Here is a 15,087-nt window from a genome sequence, read left to right as displayed (position 1 = left end):
TCTGATAGGTATGACTTAAACCACCGTAATGCCTGTCCCTGAATACCAGTGTAATTTTGTAGTCGATCTAGGAGTATTTTATGATCTATAGTGTCGAACGCAGCACTGAGATCAAGTAACACTAGTATTGAGACACAGCCTTGGTCAGAAGCTAGAAGTAAGTCGTTTGTAATTTTAATGAGCGCAGTTTCTGTGCTATGATGAGACCTGAATCCTGACTGAAATTTTTCATAGATAGAGTTTTTTTGCAAGAAGGAGCACAATTGGACCGACACCACTTTTTCTAGTATTTTAGATATAAATGGAAGATTTGAAATGGGTCTGTAATTTGCTAATACGTTTGGATCTAATTGTGGTTTCTTAATGAGAGGCTTAATAACTGCTAGCTTGAACGGTCGTGGGACGTGACCTAGAGATAAAGACGAGTTGATAATATTGAGAAGAGGCTCTTCTGCTACAGGTAACAGTTCTTTCAGTAGTTTAGTGGGTATTGGATCTAATAAACATGTTGTTGGTTTAGACGCAGTAATAAGTCTATTTAGCTCTTCCTGTCCTATAGTTGTAAAGCACTGCAACTGTTCTTGAGGGGCGATAATTGAGGCTGAATCATAAAACTCTGTCAAAGGTTGTACATTTACAATTTTATTTCTGATACTTTCGATTTTTTCATTAAAGAAATTCATAAAGTCATCACTACTAAACTGTAATGAAACATTTGTTCTGGTGATATCTGTTTATTTGTTAATCTAGCTACTGTACTAAATAAGAACCGTGGATTGTTTTGGTTATTCTCTATAAGTTTGCGAAGATGCTCAGCCCTGGCTGCTTTTAGAGTCTTTCTATAGCGGGACGTATATCTATAGCAGAACTGTCTTTCCATGCGATTCTGAAGACCTCTAAACGAGTTTGTCTCCATTTGCGTTCTAGATTACGAGTTTCTCTTTTCATAGCGCAAGTAATACTGTTGTACCATGGAACAGTATTTTTCTCTCTAACCTTTTTTAATCTCATCGGTGCAACAGTATCTAATGTACTAGTAAAAATGGTGCACATACTGCTAGTCATTTCCTCAAGATCATTTGTGTTCGGGTACGATGAGCAGCTGAGACAGATCAGGCAGATTATTTGTGAATTTATCTATAGTTGTCGGGAGAATTGTTCTGCCTAGTCGATATCGTGGCGCAATTTGACAAATATCATCAGTATGCAGTACGCATGTTACAAGATAGTGATCAGAGACGTCATCACTTTGCGGTAGAAGTTCTATATCGGTAGGATTTATTCCATGTGATATAATTAAATCTAGAGTATGATTAAGTGGGTCTAGGTGAGTGGGTCTAGTGACGTTTTGTTCGACCCCAAATGAGTTTAGTAAATCAGTAAACGCAGCCCCTAACGCATCATTTATATTGTCTACATGAATGTTAAAATCTCCAACAATCAGTGCTTTATCGACGTTGACCAATAGGTCTGAGAGAAAGTCTGCAAACTCTTTTAGGAAATCAGCATAAGGCCCTGGAGGTCTATAAATGGTAGCCAAAGCAAGAGATAGTAGCGACTTTTTACTTATATCTGAGAGTGTAACATTTAGCATAAGAATTTCAAATGAATTAAACCTATAGTTTGTTCTCTGAGTAACATTAAGTATCTCTCTATAGATTGTTGCTACACCACCGACACGGCCAATCAGGCGGCATTTATTTTTATAACGGTAGCCAGGTGGACAAGACTCATTAAGACCAAAATAATCATTTGCTTTAAGCCATGTTTCAGTAAGGCAAATTACATCAAGACTATTATCCGTGATAATTTCATTTATGATAACTGCCTTCGGTGTCAGCGATCTAATGTTTAGTAGCCCTAGCTTTAGAGATTGTTTTTGTTCAGTAATTTTACAAAAATCTGGTTTGATCACGATTACGTTTTTTCTAGATCCTTTATTTTTATTGTTAAACCTCACTATTCGGGGAATAGACACAGTTTCTATAGACTGTACTACACTCACATTTCTATCAATGAAGTGGGCAGAACACAGGCTGTGATTTGAGGTTTGACTTACTAGTCATATGGTGCGAAGCGTCTTGGAGATATTCTCTGACAGAAGATCAGCTCCGATGCTGCTGGGGTGCGGGCCATCAGCACGGAAAAGCCTAGGAGGCTCCCAGAAAAGATTCCAATTATTTATAAAGAGCAGCTTCTGTTCATTACACCAAGACATCAACCATTCATTTAGAGCAAATAATCTACTGAAACTTTCATGTCCTCGTCGGTACGTTGGAAGCGGTCCGGACACGATGATCTTCGTCGCGGGCGCTGTGGCTCGTACCGTCTCGATCAGGCTTCTGAAGTCCTGCTTCAGCACCTCCGTCTGCCGCAGCCTGGTGTCGTTCACCCCCGCGTGCAGCACTACAGCTCCGATGGTCTCAGCACCGTTGAGGATCACGGGAATCTGCGCAGAGACATCGAGAACACGAGCACCAGGAAAACAGTGACTGCGCACCTTAGCTTTGGCTGTGGTAGCGTGGACGTGGCGGACGATGGAGTCTCCGATGACCACAGCGTCGCGTTCTGCCACGCGAAGTGGGGAGAAGCGGTTCCGTGTCGAGACGTCGAAGACCGGGGGCGGCGGAGGAGGAGAGGTCCTGGTCCGAGGCCTGGCTCGCGTCTTCCGCTGCTGAAGCACCCAAGGTCCCTGGTGTGACGGCGCCGGAGTGAACGAAGGCTGGGATGAACGCGTTGGTGCTCGGGCCCTGTGCAGAGAAACACACTGCGTAGAGGAAGCAGGAGTGTTAATATCGCGCTGCAAACTTACCGAGGGTTGGTGAGCGCCAGCGCGAGAAGTTTCCAGCGCTGTCTGCCGCTCGCGTAGCTCGGCCTGCTTCTCGAGAAGGATCCGGATCTGCCGCTCCACGGCCTCCAGTTCCAACTGCACCGCATGCAGCTCAAACGTGTCCTCACCTGCACACAAAGGTAGAGAAACATCCAATACACTCGCCATAAGAGTAACTTAGATGAAACAATAATATTGTGAGAGAGAAGAGTACAAACGCTAGCGTAGCGTGGGCGTGGCATGCCGCTAATGCTAAAGGGCTAAAGCTAGTAGCGAAAGTTCGGGAAGTCGGATAAAACTAGCGATATCAAGGTAATCCAAATGTTTTTTATATAAAATAATGTTGGGGATGTGTTCCCCCACCGAAAAAGAAAGAGTGATAGATTATAAGTTAGATTTTACGAGGCAAAAACAAACAATTAGGAATCAGCTCGACGGAGCTCTGGCTCAAACAACGCGGCAGCAAATAACAAGAGTTCAGTACATGGAAATGACATACAGTGAGTCTCAAACTCCGTTGTTTCCTCCTTCTTATATAAATCTAATTTGGTTAAAAGACCTCTGAAGAACAGGCGAATCTCAACATAACACCGACTGTTACGTAACAGTCGGGATCATTAATATATACGCCCCAATATTTGCATATGCCAGCCCATGATCGAGGCATTACACAAGGGCAGTTAGTATTAACGTCTGGATGTGCACAGCTGAATCATCAGACTAGGTAAGCAAGCAAGAACAATAGGGAAAAATGGCAGATGGAGCAATAATAACTGACATGATCCATGATAACATGATATTTTTAGTGTTATTTGTAAATTGTCTTTCTAAATGTTTTGTTAGCATGTTGCTAATGTACTGTTAAATGTGGTTAAAGTTACCATCGTTTCTTACTGTCTTCACGGAGACAAGAGCCGTCGCTATTTTCATTATTTAACACTTGCAGTCTGTATAATTCATAAACACAACATTCTTTATAAATCTCTCCAACAGTGTAGCAAATTCATTCAGAATCAAATGTAAACATCCAAATAAATACTATACTTACGCGATTAGACATGTTGCATGATGAACACTTTGTAAAGATCCATTTTGAGGGTTGTATTAGCTTTGTAAACTTTGTTTATGCAGTGATAGAGTCGAGAGCTCGGCCCGGAGAGCGCGCAATTCAAAGGGGCCGCAGCATGAACTGGCGCATTTCTAATTATGTCTCAAAATAGGCAGTTAAAAAAATTAATTAAAAAAAATCTATGGGGTATTTTGAGCTGCAGCTTCACAGCCACATTCAGGGGACACCTTAGACTTATATTACATCTTGTAAAAAATTATCAATGGCACCTTTAATAATGTTACGAATGGAGGCTCAGGCAGGAGATCCAAGTGCAGCATTTATTTACAAGTGAGAGTGGTCGTACAGGCAGGGTCAAAACAGGAACAAACAGGAACAGTAAGGAACAGGCAGAGTCGTAGTCAATGGACAGGCAAAGATCAGGGCAGGCAGCAACGGGTCAATAAACAGGAAACAGGCAGTAACGGCAACAAACAGGCAGACAGGAATAATAATGCTCGGAAATGACACACTGGGTAATCAAGACTTCGCGGTGAGGTGGTGTGTGTGTGAGTCCTTTATAGTCCTGGTAATGAGTATCAGCTGGGTGTGGTGATTAGTGTGGAGTGTACATGGCTGTATGTGGCAACAGGTGATTGGTGGAGTGAGTGCATGTGACAGGCAGAGAGGATTATGGATAATGTAGTCCGGGATGTGACAGGAACAGACGTGATCGTGACAAATAAAGCCTGAACCTTATCATCAGTCCATTGAATAGCAAACAACTCTTAATGCACACACCACAGTCGTGGTGTTGGAGAGATTTATAAAGAATGTTGTGTTTATGAATTATACAGACTGCAAGTGTTAAATAATGAAAATAGCGACGGCTCTTGTCTCCGTGAAGACAGTAAGAAACGATGGGGCAGTCGTGGCCTAATGGATAGAGAGTCGGACTTGTAACCCAAAGGTCATGGGTTCGAGTCTCAGGTCCGGCAGGGATTGTCAGTGAGGGGAGTGAATGTCCAGCGCTCTCCTCACCTTCAATACCACGACTGAGGTGAGACCCTTGAGCAAGGGTCTCACCGTACCCCCAACTGCTCCCCGGGCGCCGCAGCAATGGCTGCCCACTGCTCCGGGTGTGTGTTCACGGTGTGTGTGTTCACTGCTGTGTGTGTGCACTTGGATGGGTTAAATGCAGAGCACAAATTCCTAGTATGGGTCACCATACTTGGCCACATGTCACTTCACTTCACTTCACTTCACTTCACTTCACTTCACATCAAACTTAAAAAAACGATGGCTGAAATAAAATGCTGTGTGGAGTCAACCAATCAAAATGCTGCGTGAACTCAACCAATCAGCATATTCTGCATATTCTAGAATTCTATGGTAAATATACAGCTGATGAGTCTGATTTCTGTTGAGACATTCAGATGGTAGAGTCAGAATTTGGCGTAAACAGAATGAGAACATGGATCCATCATGCCTTGTTACCACTGTACAGGCTGGTGGTGGTGGTGTAATGGTGTGGGGGATGTTTTCTTGGCACACTTTAGGCCCCTTAGTGCCAATTGGGCATCGTTTAAATGCCATGGCCTACCTGAGCATTGTTTCTGACCATGTCCATCCCTTTATGATCACCATGTACCCATCCTCTGATGGCTACTTCCAGCAGGATAAAGCACCATGTCACAAAGCTCGAATCATTTCAAATTGGTTTCTTGAACATGACAATGAGTTCACTGTACTAAAATGGCCCCCACAGTCGCCAGATCTCAACCCATTAGAGCATCTTTGGGATGTGGTGGAACGGGAGCTTCGTGCCCTGGATGAAATTTCCATCAACTTCAAGATGCCATCCTATCAATATGGGCCAACATTTCTAAAGAATGCTTTCAGCACCTTGTTGAATCAATGCCACGTAGAATTAAGGCAGTTCTGAAGGCGAAAGGGGGTCAAACACAGTATTAGTATGGTGTTCCTAATAATCCTTTTGTATTCAACTATGGAGGACCAGGAGTGACACATAACAATAAAACGAAGAATCAATTAATTAATTTAATAATTTAAACATAGAGTTGGCAGCCTTGTGTAAGATGGTGAAACACTTCTTCATGATTAAAAAAGTTAAAAATGATATAAAACACGTCGGTCTTGGTCTCGAGACTTTTTAAAGGTCTTGGTCTCGTCTTGGAATCGACCGCATTTTTACTCGTCACGTCTTGGACGAAGAGGACTTGGGAATGCATATCACGAAATTATTTGTTAACATCATTACTGTGATTAGACATTAAACTTCCGACCAAGAGCTTGACTAGTGTCTAATTTTAAATGTTTTTAGTTCCCTTTCGTGGGAACTATCGACGCTACGTCGGATGACGTGACGGGAACCCTCTGTATTTTGTGTTCGTGAAGCACCTCTGTATCCAACCAATGAAAAGACGTGACGTCAGAGACGGGTGACGTCACGGATCAGGAAGCTATAAAGCACACCTGAACACAAGCACGCCAGCTTCTGTTGTCTTCAGCAAGCGCTCTCTGTATCTTGTGTGTCTTATTTGGTGTTGTTTGTCTTACATATAAACAAGTCAAGATCTCTTCGTCTGAGGACAAGAGTATCTCACACCAATCCATATATTTATATATAAAAAAGACACGTATTATGGTGAGAAACAGCAGTGAAATGGGAGTGAGCCCAGGCAGCTCTCGAGGGAGCGTCTGTGTGCACTGTAAAAACTCGCTCTCAGGACACTGCTCCAGTGTTCCCCGTGGATCGGGTCCCGCTTCTGCTGAGGCAGGGCGGAGGCTCCGTTCGTGGGGTTCACAAATGGATCTGACAGAGGGATTAGAGACGGGCGCGCCTTTTCTCTGCCCTCACCAGCCAGGTTCAGCGCCGTCTCCCAGGTGGAAGCACGCTCTGCGGTTTCTTCCCCCGGGTTGAGGCACCGATACTCACATGTCCAGCTCTGAGGAGGTGGATATTGTGATATCGATCTGAGGATCGCCACCTCACAGTCACACACACATATCGTGTTTCAAAATCACACGTTTATAACAAATCAATCTTGAACAGCAGTTTGATTTTCCCCCTGTGCTACACTACAAAGCGAGTTGGGATACCACCGATTTATGTGTTGTTTGCTGGGAGTGGAGCGTGCACGTCAGCTCACAACTGACAGTGACCGTGTTCATTCATAAAAATGTCCCGAAGAAAAGTATGCACTAGCGGGAGTGTGGTAGCTCCACTCCTGTTGGCTTTATTCTCGAGGGAATAAAAGTCTATTGCAAAGCTCGAATCTCGCGCTTGCCGAGGCAGCGCGTGGATTGAGTTTTCATTAAAGTATATAGCTCAGATCTCGCGCTTGCCGAGGCAGCGCGTAGACTGAGTTTTCATTAAAGAGTATATGGCTCGGATCTCGCGTTGCCGAGGCAGCGCATAGATTAAGTCTGCAAGAATGAAAATACGGCTCGGGTCTTGCGTTTGCAGAGGCTGCGCATATATCACGTGTCCTTAATTATGCATGTGTGTGTATGTATATATTAAGGGATCTGAGTAGACGGGAGTTCCCTTTCTCTCTTTCCCTAAAATACCTTGCGAATTATTATGAGCTATAATTCTTTTTTGTATTCTAAATATATTCAGTCTGTTCAAAAAATATATATTTATAAGAACTGGCTGCATTTAATTTGAGGATTAAATGAAATATTGAATACATTAAATTCTGAGGAATTTAAAAGTCCGGAGGTAGGACGGATCTGAGGACCGTCATTATCTCTCGGAAGGCTTCAAAGAAGAGGTCCTGACATTTATAGTGCAGGATCTCTCGAGGGCAGCCCCCTCCGGGGGGATTCGGATATCGGGTCCTCCTCGGTGCCCTCAGGGGACCGTTCTGTCAACCCTGCCACCAAGCGTGAGTCAGGGCACAGCAGTTTCCACCGATCCTCCGAGGAGGGTCGGCCAGCACGTGATTCGTCTGTCTGCCGGTGCGCCACGTCAGATAGACGAGCCAAGTGCTCAAAAAACACCAGAGACCAGTCTCGAGAGACTGGTTCCCTTAGTAGAATATTTGGAAGAGTGGAAAAATCTCCCGAATGTTTCGAAGTGGGTGCTGCTCATGATAGAACAGGGCTACAGAATTCAGTTCGGTTCACGACCGCCCAAGTTCAATGGGGTGCTTCCTGCGGTAGTAACCCCAGAGCAGTCTCTGGTGATGGAGCAAGAAGTAACGACGCTTTTGCAAAAAGGGGCTATAGAAAGGGTTTCCCCTCCCAGCAAAATGTCGGGCTTTTACAGCCGCTACTTCATTGTTCCGAAGAAGGATGGAGGGTTGCGTCCGATCATAGATTTACGTGTGCTAAATCGATCCGTAAAGAAGCTGAAGTTCAAAATGCTTACACTCAGACAGATCATCCCTCAGATCAGGTCCGAGGACTGGTTTGTAGCGATAGATCTGAAAGACGCATACATTCATGTATCCATCCATCCTTCACACAGGAAGTTCCTCAGGTTTGCTTTAGGGGGCGAAGCTTACCAATACAGGGTTCTTCCGTTCGGCCTATCCCTCTCACCCTGCACGTTCACGAAGTGCGTGGATGCAGCGCTGGCTCCGCTGAGACTCCAGGGCATCTGCGTGCTGAACTATATCGACGATTGGTTGAAATTAGCTCAAACAGAACAATTGGCAGTTCAACATTGAGATGTTGTTCTGTCGCACATGAAGAGGCTTGGGCTGAGGCTCAACGCCAAAAAGAATGTGCTGGTCCCGAGTCAGGTTGCAAACTACTTAGGTGTAATCTGGGATTCCACCACGATGCAGGCACAGTTGTCCCCTGCTCGTGTGAGTTCCATTCTCGGGGCCGTGAAAGGGGTGAAGTTAGGCCAGTCACTCACTGTAAAACAGTTTCAGAGACTGGTGGGTCTGATGGCAGCTGCGTCCAACGTTATTACTTTTGGCCTTCTGCACATGAGACCCCTACAGTGGTGGCTCAGGACCAAGGGGTTTTCCCCGAGGGGAAATCCTTTTCGCATGATCAAAGTCACGCGCTGATGCCTTCGTGCTCTGGTCATGTGGAAGAAGCCTTGGTTCCTATCCCAGGGACCCGTGCTGGGGACTTCTGGTTGTCGTGTAATGCTTACGACAGATGCTTCCCTCACGGGCTGGGGGGCGATCATGAGTGGTCGCTCGGCTCAGGGTTTCTGGGAGGACCATCAGCGCTCCTGGCACATACATTGGCTGGAGATGATGGCGGTGTTTCTTGCATTAAAACACTTCCTCCCAGACCTGAGAGATCACCATGTGTTGGTCCACACGGACAACACTGCGGTGGTCTCATACATCAACCATCAGGGGGGCTCGCTGGGTCGAGACCCCTTAGTAGTACGCTTCCTCCGTGGTGCACTCAGGTTGAGACCTGTGGTGTGCACAAAGACCCCGACCTGGGACCTCACTATTGTGCTCCAAGGGCTGGCTGAGGCTCCCTTCGAGCCAATAGAGAAGGTGTCAGACAAGTTCTTGACACTTAAAACTATCTTTCTCTTGGCCGTCTCTTCTTTGAAGAGAATTGGTGATTTTACAAGCGCTGTCAGTCGCTCCATCTTGTCTTGAGTTTGCACCTGGTATGGTGAAAGCCTTTCTGCATACCAGGCCGGGCTATGTTCCAAAGGTCCGACGAGGGTCCCAGGCCCCATTGTACTTGAGGCTTTCTGCCTGCCTCCTTTCGCAAACTTGGATCAGGAAAGGAAGAATCTGCTTTGCCCTGTAAGAGCATTAGATGCGTATGTTCACAGAACAACAGAACAATTGTTTGTATGTTATGGGTCCCCTAAGAAGGGGGGCCCAGCATCTAAACAGCGGATGAGCAAGTGGGTGGTCGAGGCCATCTCACTTGCGTATGAGACGGTGGGGCGCCCGTGTCCTTTGATGGTGCGGGCTCACTCCACGAGAGGTATGGCCGCGTCCAGAGCTCTCCTATCTGGTGTCTCTATGGACGACATTTTGTGGTGCGGCTGGATGGTCATCCCAGCACACCTTTATCAGATTTTACAATCTTCACCTTAACATCACTCCGGGGGTCAGGATGCTACTCGGAGAGACGGCGTAGTTGGGATTGCGTTCCTATCACGTCATCCGACGTAGCGTCGATAGTTCCCACGAAAGGGAACGTCTCGGGTTACGAGTTACTACGTCACGTGGCCATATCTCCTGCATACCTGGTGCGCTTGCTTCAGACATTTTACAGAAGCTGGCGTGCTTTGTGTTCAGGTGTGCTTTATAGCTTCCTGATCCGTGACGTCACCCGTCTCTGACGTCACGTCTTTTCATTGGTTGGATACAGAGGTGCTTCATGAACACAAAATACAGAGGGTTCCCGTCACGTCATCCAACGTAGCATCTCGTTCCCTTACTCAGGGAACAAGGGTTACACTCGTAACCCGAGACGTTTTTACTCCCCTCCCCGCACTCGCCGCGCCCGCGCCGCCAACGCCCAACCCCCACACACGTGAATGCGGGAGACAGGAGAGCAAGCTGTGTCGTCACCGTGATCGTGCCTGTCGGAGAGATGTCAGCCAAATCACCCCTAATGTTGAAAGTTAAAAAGAAACTTGATATGTGGCTTATGAGGGATTTCTCACTCAAAGGTAGGGTTCTTTTGTCCAAATCTGAGGGGCTATCTCGCTTAGTCTATCCTGCAAAAGTATTAGATGTGCCAAAATCTTTTCTTAAGAAAATTGATTCAACTTTATTCAATTTCACATGGAAAAACAAGCCTCACTATTTAAGTAAAAATATTTAATGTAATTCTTATAATCAAGGAGGTTTGAACGTGCTCGATTTTGCTACTTCTAATACAATTTTCAAGTTGAACTGGATTAAACATTATACTAAGCATAAAGATAAGTTATGGTATATAATTCCAAATATTATTTTTGAAAAAGTTGGTGGTATAGATTTTCTCCCAAAATGCGACTTTGAGGTTAACAAACTCCCTATTCAGTTATCTAATTTTCATAGGCAGGCTCTTTTGTGTTGGCTTCTTATATACAAACATAATATTTCCCCCCACAAACAGTTAATTTGGAATAATAAAATCATTAAATATAAGAATAAATCAATCTTCTATAACAATTGGTTTAAAAATGGCCTCTTAATGGTCTCACAATTGATAAATGACAAGGGCTACTTATTTACATATTCTGAATTTTTACAGACATTCTGTATCCCTATATCTCCACGAGAATATAGCATCGTATTTGATGCAATACCAACAGGTTTTTTGAGACTTCTGCAAGGCATCAGTGAATCTAACAAGCAATCAACGTTTAAAAAAGAGGTCTTGTTGGACGGTGTTGATATTAAAGATAGTAAATGTAATAATAAATTATTCAGACGTTTGATTCACTGTCCTGCAACATTTCGATATAAATTCTTTTGGAATGACCATTTTGAGAATATTAATTGGAGATTGATTTGGACTTATAACAATAAATACTGTATCAATAATAAAGTTAATGAATTATACTTTAAAATAATACATAACATTTATCCAACAAACCATTTCCTAAAAAGATATAACTCCAAGATAGAGAAAAAAGATGTTATTTTTTATTATGACAAAAAAGGTATAGATAAGAATCTTGTGTTTATGTTGTAAATCTTACAATATTACTTGGTAAATTTCATATACACAAACGTAAATGGTCTGAAAGGATACCCAATATCACCCATTTCAAGGCTGACATGAAGATTTATTTTGAAACCTTACAAGGACTGTCAAATCGTAAAGCAATCAGAACTATGGACATTTACAAGGACTTAAATTCCTCTTCTTTAATTTAAATATACATATTTACCCTTTGTTGTTTTTCTTTTTCTTTCTTTTTTTTCTATTCTTTTTCCAAAATTTCAGAAATTATTCTCTATCTTTTATATGAATATTATGGTTTGTAAGATTGGACTAAGTAGTACTGATTTATGGTGATATCAAACTCACCAAAGCATTATTTGTGAAACATTTATTTATGCTGAATATATGTGGAATTTGTTCAATAAAAAAAAAAAACATTGTCAGCCAAATCTTCTGTTATACAATTTGGCTACCAAAACCACAAAGAGTTAATCTGCAAAAATGCATTCAAAAGAAAACATACAGCAGTGTGTAAGTTCTGCAACGCAGCTAATGAGACGGCTGGGACCACGTCAAACTTCTATCGACATTTGGAAAGGAAGCATAAAGAAAGGTAAGCTAAGTGCAAGTGATGATAGCAAATTTTGCTGTACCAAAACTCAAGTTCACCACTCCCTCCCCATAGTGCTGGGCGATATTAACCAAAAACATAAGTCAAATCACATGTGAGATATTTGTTAAAACAAACTGATCAAAAATAAAATGCAAAAACAGGGTTTCCTTCCCTGTTACACAATAAAGATGCATAATAACGTTACCAACATGTAAATTAAAAATATATATACATAATAATATAATATATAATAATTTGCCTACTAACACAGAAAGTGCAGGTGTACAGCCTACATTCACCAAAACAACAAGCCATCAGTAAAGCCCATAGACTGTAAAAAAATATGGACGTGACGTCACCCATAGAGTTCTGAACAGCATTTTTGACGCAAAAATGAGGCCGCTGCCATCTTAGCTGCGCGTCACCGCACATCACTCCCGGATAACTGAAAATGGGCAAAGAGGCGGGACGTAGTTGGAGCCCATGCAACTTGTTGCTGAAACCACGGCCGCCTAGCATTTCTATCTTAGATACTATCTAAAATATTAAAGATAACAATGTCATTAGAAAGTACTAAAGGTTTACTGTCAATCTACGGTGTTTTTTAAGATAACTTTATAGATGCTCTAACACCAGTAGGCTAATTAATTTGTGTGGGGTGTGCAAAGAACACACAAAAAAAAAATCAACTGGGACTTCATACCTTTAATGAAATAGAGATCGCAAGATGAATCCAATCCGTTGCACTTGGGTAAAATGTCCATTTCAAAACATAAAAAACCTACTTTTTGTTCATGAAAGCGTTAAATCCATGAAATCTTTATATATTATCCATCGTTTGCATTACATATCTTTGGAATGATTTGCACTCCATCATCGTTCTTAAAGAAAGGATGCAATCTGAGCATCGTTTATAATGTAAAACTCTATACTCAAGTGACCACGCCCTTAATTATGCAGAACTTTAAGGCTTAATATAATTTAAACGGATGGGTTTTAAAAAAATTCACCCCCCTCAGAGTTGTCATGAAGGGCAAAATTAGCAGTATAGACCATAACACAATTTGAACCAGAGTGTAAACATGTTTTTTTTTCTGCTGTAAATTTGGCTATTTTAACATTATGGTCAATGAGATTCTGCTCCCTTTTGCAGCCTGTCCCTAGCGGCCAGTCGATGAATTGCAGTTTAAGTTACTTCCATATTGGAGAAACTGGGGGAGGTTGCCGCTTGGTAAAGCCATTATCCAAGATTTGATAATTGGGTGTTGTCTGCCTCTGTCACTTGTGAAAAATGGACATTTTAAACACTTTCTTGAGATTATGGACAATAAGTACACACACATCTCTAGAAGAACAATTTCTGAGAAACAGATACCAGTGTTGGTAAGGACAGTCAAGGAAACCATTTTAAAGAAGCTGAAGACCCAGTCATCTATTTCTTTAACAACTCATCTCTGGTCTGATCGCAGGCTGTGCTCCTTCCTTGGAGTGACTGCCCATGTGTGCAACAAATCGAAGGATTCAGATTCCTATGCACTCGCATCGTACTTGCTGGACTGTAGGCATTTTACAGGCAGACATAGTGGGGAGCGAATTGCTTCTGCCTTTGAGGAGATCACAGAGGAATATGGTATACGTTAGAAGATAAGTTTTATCATCACAGACAATGCTGCTAATATGAAATGCGCTTTCAAAGTTCACATGCCACAACAACAGTCTGATGACAGTGCTTTGCCAACTCTCTGCACTTAGTTGTGAATGACGGCATGAAGGAGGTAAGGACCATTTCCCGCACCATATCCAAAACATCATGGTTTACAACGCTGTTACATAGCAGCTCACAATTTAAAGAAAAGTTTGAGGCTATGTTTGACTCTAATAAGACCATTCCAGCAGCAAACACCACTCGCTGGAACAGCACGTTCAAACGAGTACAGGCCCTCACAGCTCTGGACCACAAATCTCTAAATGAAATGTGCAGTAAGGACTATGAGAATGTGATGTTTAGTGCTCGTGAGTGGAACCAGCTGAAGGAACTGAGTGCAGTTCTTGCTCCATTCTCTGAGGCAACAGACCAGACAGAAGAAACTCCGAGATGAACTGAAGAAGACACTAACAGGTTAATATACATGTGGCGACCAGGGCGGGCGAGAGCAATGAGGGAACGACGCGAGGCCGGTGGTGCGAGTGTTAATGAGCTTCACCCGGGAGGCGCACCAGCCTTGAGTCCCTCACGGAGGAGCTCCGGGAGCATAAAAGGAGGAGCGACTACAGTAAAGGATGAGAGAGGACCAGGCCTGGACTTTATTTTATGGTATATTACTTTCGTTTTGTTTGTTTATTTTGAGATTAAAGTTTTGTTGAATGTTCGCCGGTTCCGCCTCCTTCTTCCCGTATATACGAACTGTGTTACATTGGTGCCGAAACCCGGGAGGAAGGAGGGACATGCTGTCGGAGAGCCCTCGCTGCTGAGGGGGTTTGCGGTGCTGCGGAGTTCGCGGGAATGAAGACCGCAAGAGGCTGCCCGAGGCGGTGGTGCTGGAGCCTAGTGAAAAGTGGGACGGAGACCCGGATGCAGTGCTCCTGAGACGAGGTGGGGTGGCTGCCATCCAAGAGGGAGCGGAGGAGTCGCCGCCGTTCGCCGTGGGCCGGAGCCTGCTGCTGTCCGCCATAAAGGGGAGGAGCAGGGAACGGGGGACTCGCTGCCGGCTGTTCTCAGTCTGAGGAGCCATCGCCGGCCGCCAGGGGGCAGTCGAGGATCGGGCCGTCCACCGAGCGTCCAGTGCCACCGCATGGCACCGCGAAGAAGAGCCTCTCGGCAGGCTGAGGACCGAGCGGCAGTGTGTCGGGGAACCGGACCAAGAATTTTTTTTTCCCCTCTTTCTTTTTCCTCTCTCGTCCTGTCGCTCCCCTTGCTTCCGTCTCCTTTCTCTCGTCTCGTCTGTCCTTACCCCCAGGTGCTGCGGC

General features: G+C 43.9%; 1 protein-coding gene across 1 annotated transcript in view; it reads right to left on the bottom strand.

Moving 5' to 3' along the window:
• Positions 1-1,942: 1,942 nt before the first annotated feature.
• The window catches only part of LOC137004684 (calcium-activated chloride channel regulator 4A-like), a 45,405-nt gene continuing 32,260 nt past the window's right edge, over positions 1,943-15,087 (bottom strand). The window contains exon 15 of the mRNA XM_067365248.1: positions 1,943-2,958. Coding sequence (XP_067221349.1) covers positions 2,063-2,958 — 896 coding nt within the window. The 3' untranslated portion in view covers positions 1,943-2,062. The remainder of the gene's footprint in view (positions 2,959-15,087) is intronic.

This window comes from Chanodichthys erythropterus, chromosome 17 (assembly GCF_024489055.1).
Source record: "Chanodichthys erythropterus isolate Z2021 chromosome 17, ASM2448905v1, whole genome shotgun sequence".
Classification (NCBI taxonomy): domain Eukaryota; kingdom Metazoa; phylum Chordata; class Actinopteri; order Cypriniformes; family Xenocyprididae; genus Chanodichthys; species Chanodichthys erythropterus.
This window is presented reverse-complemented; position numbering and strand designations above follow the sequence as displayed.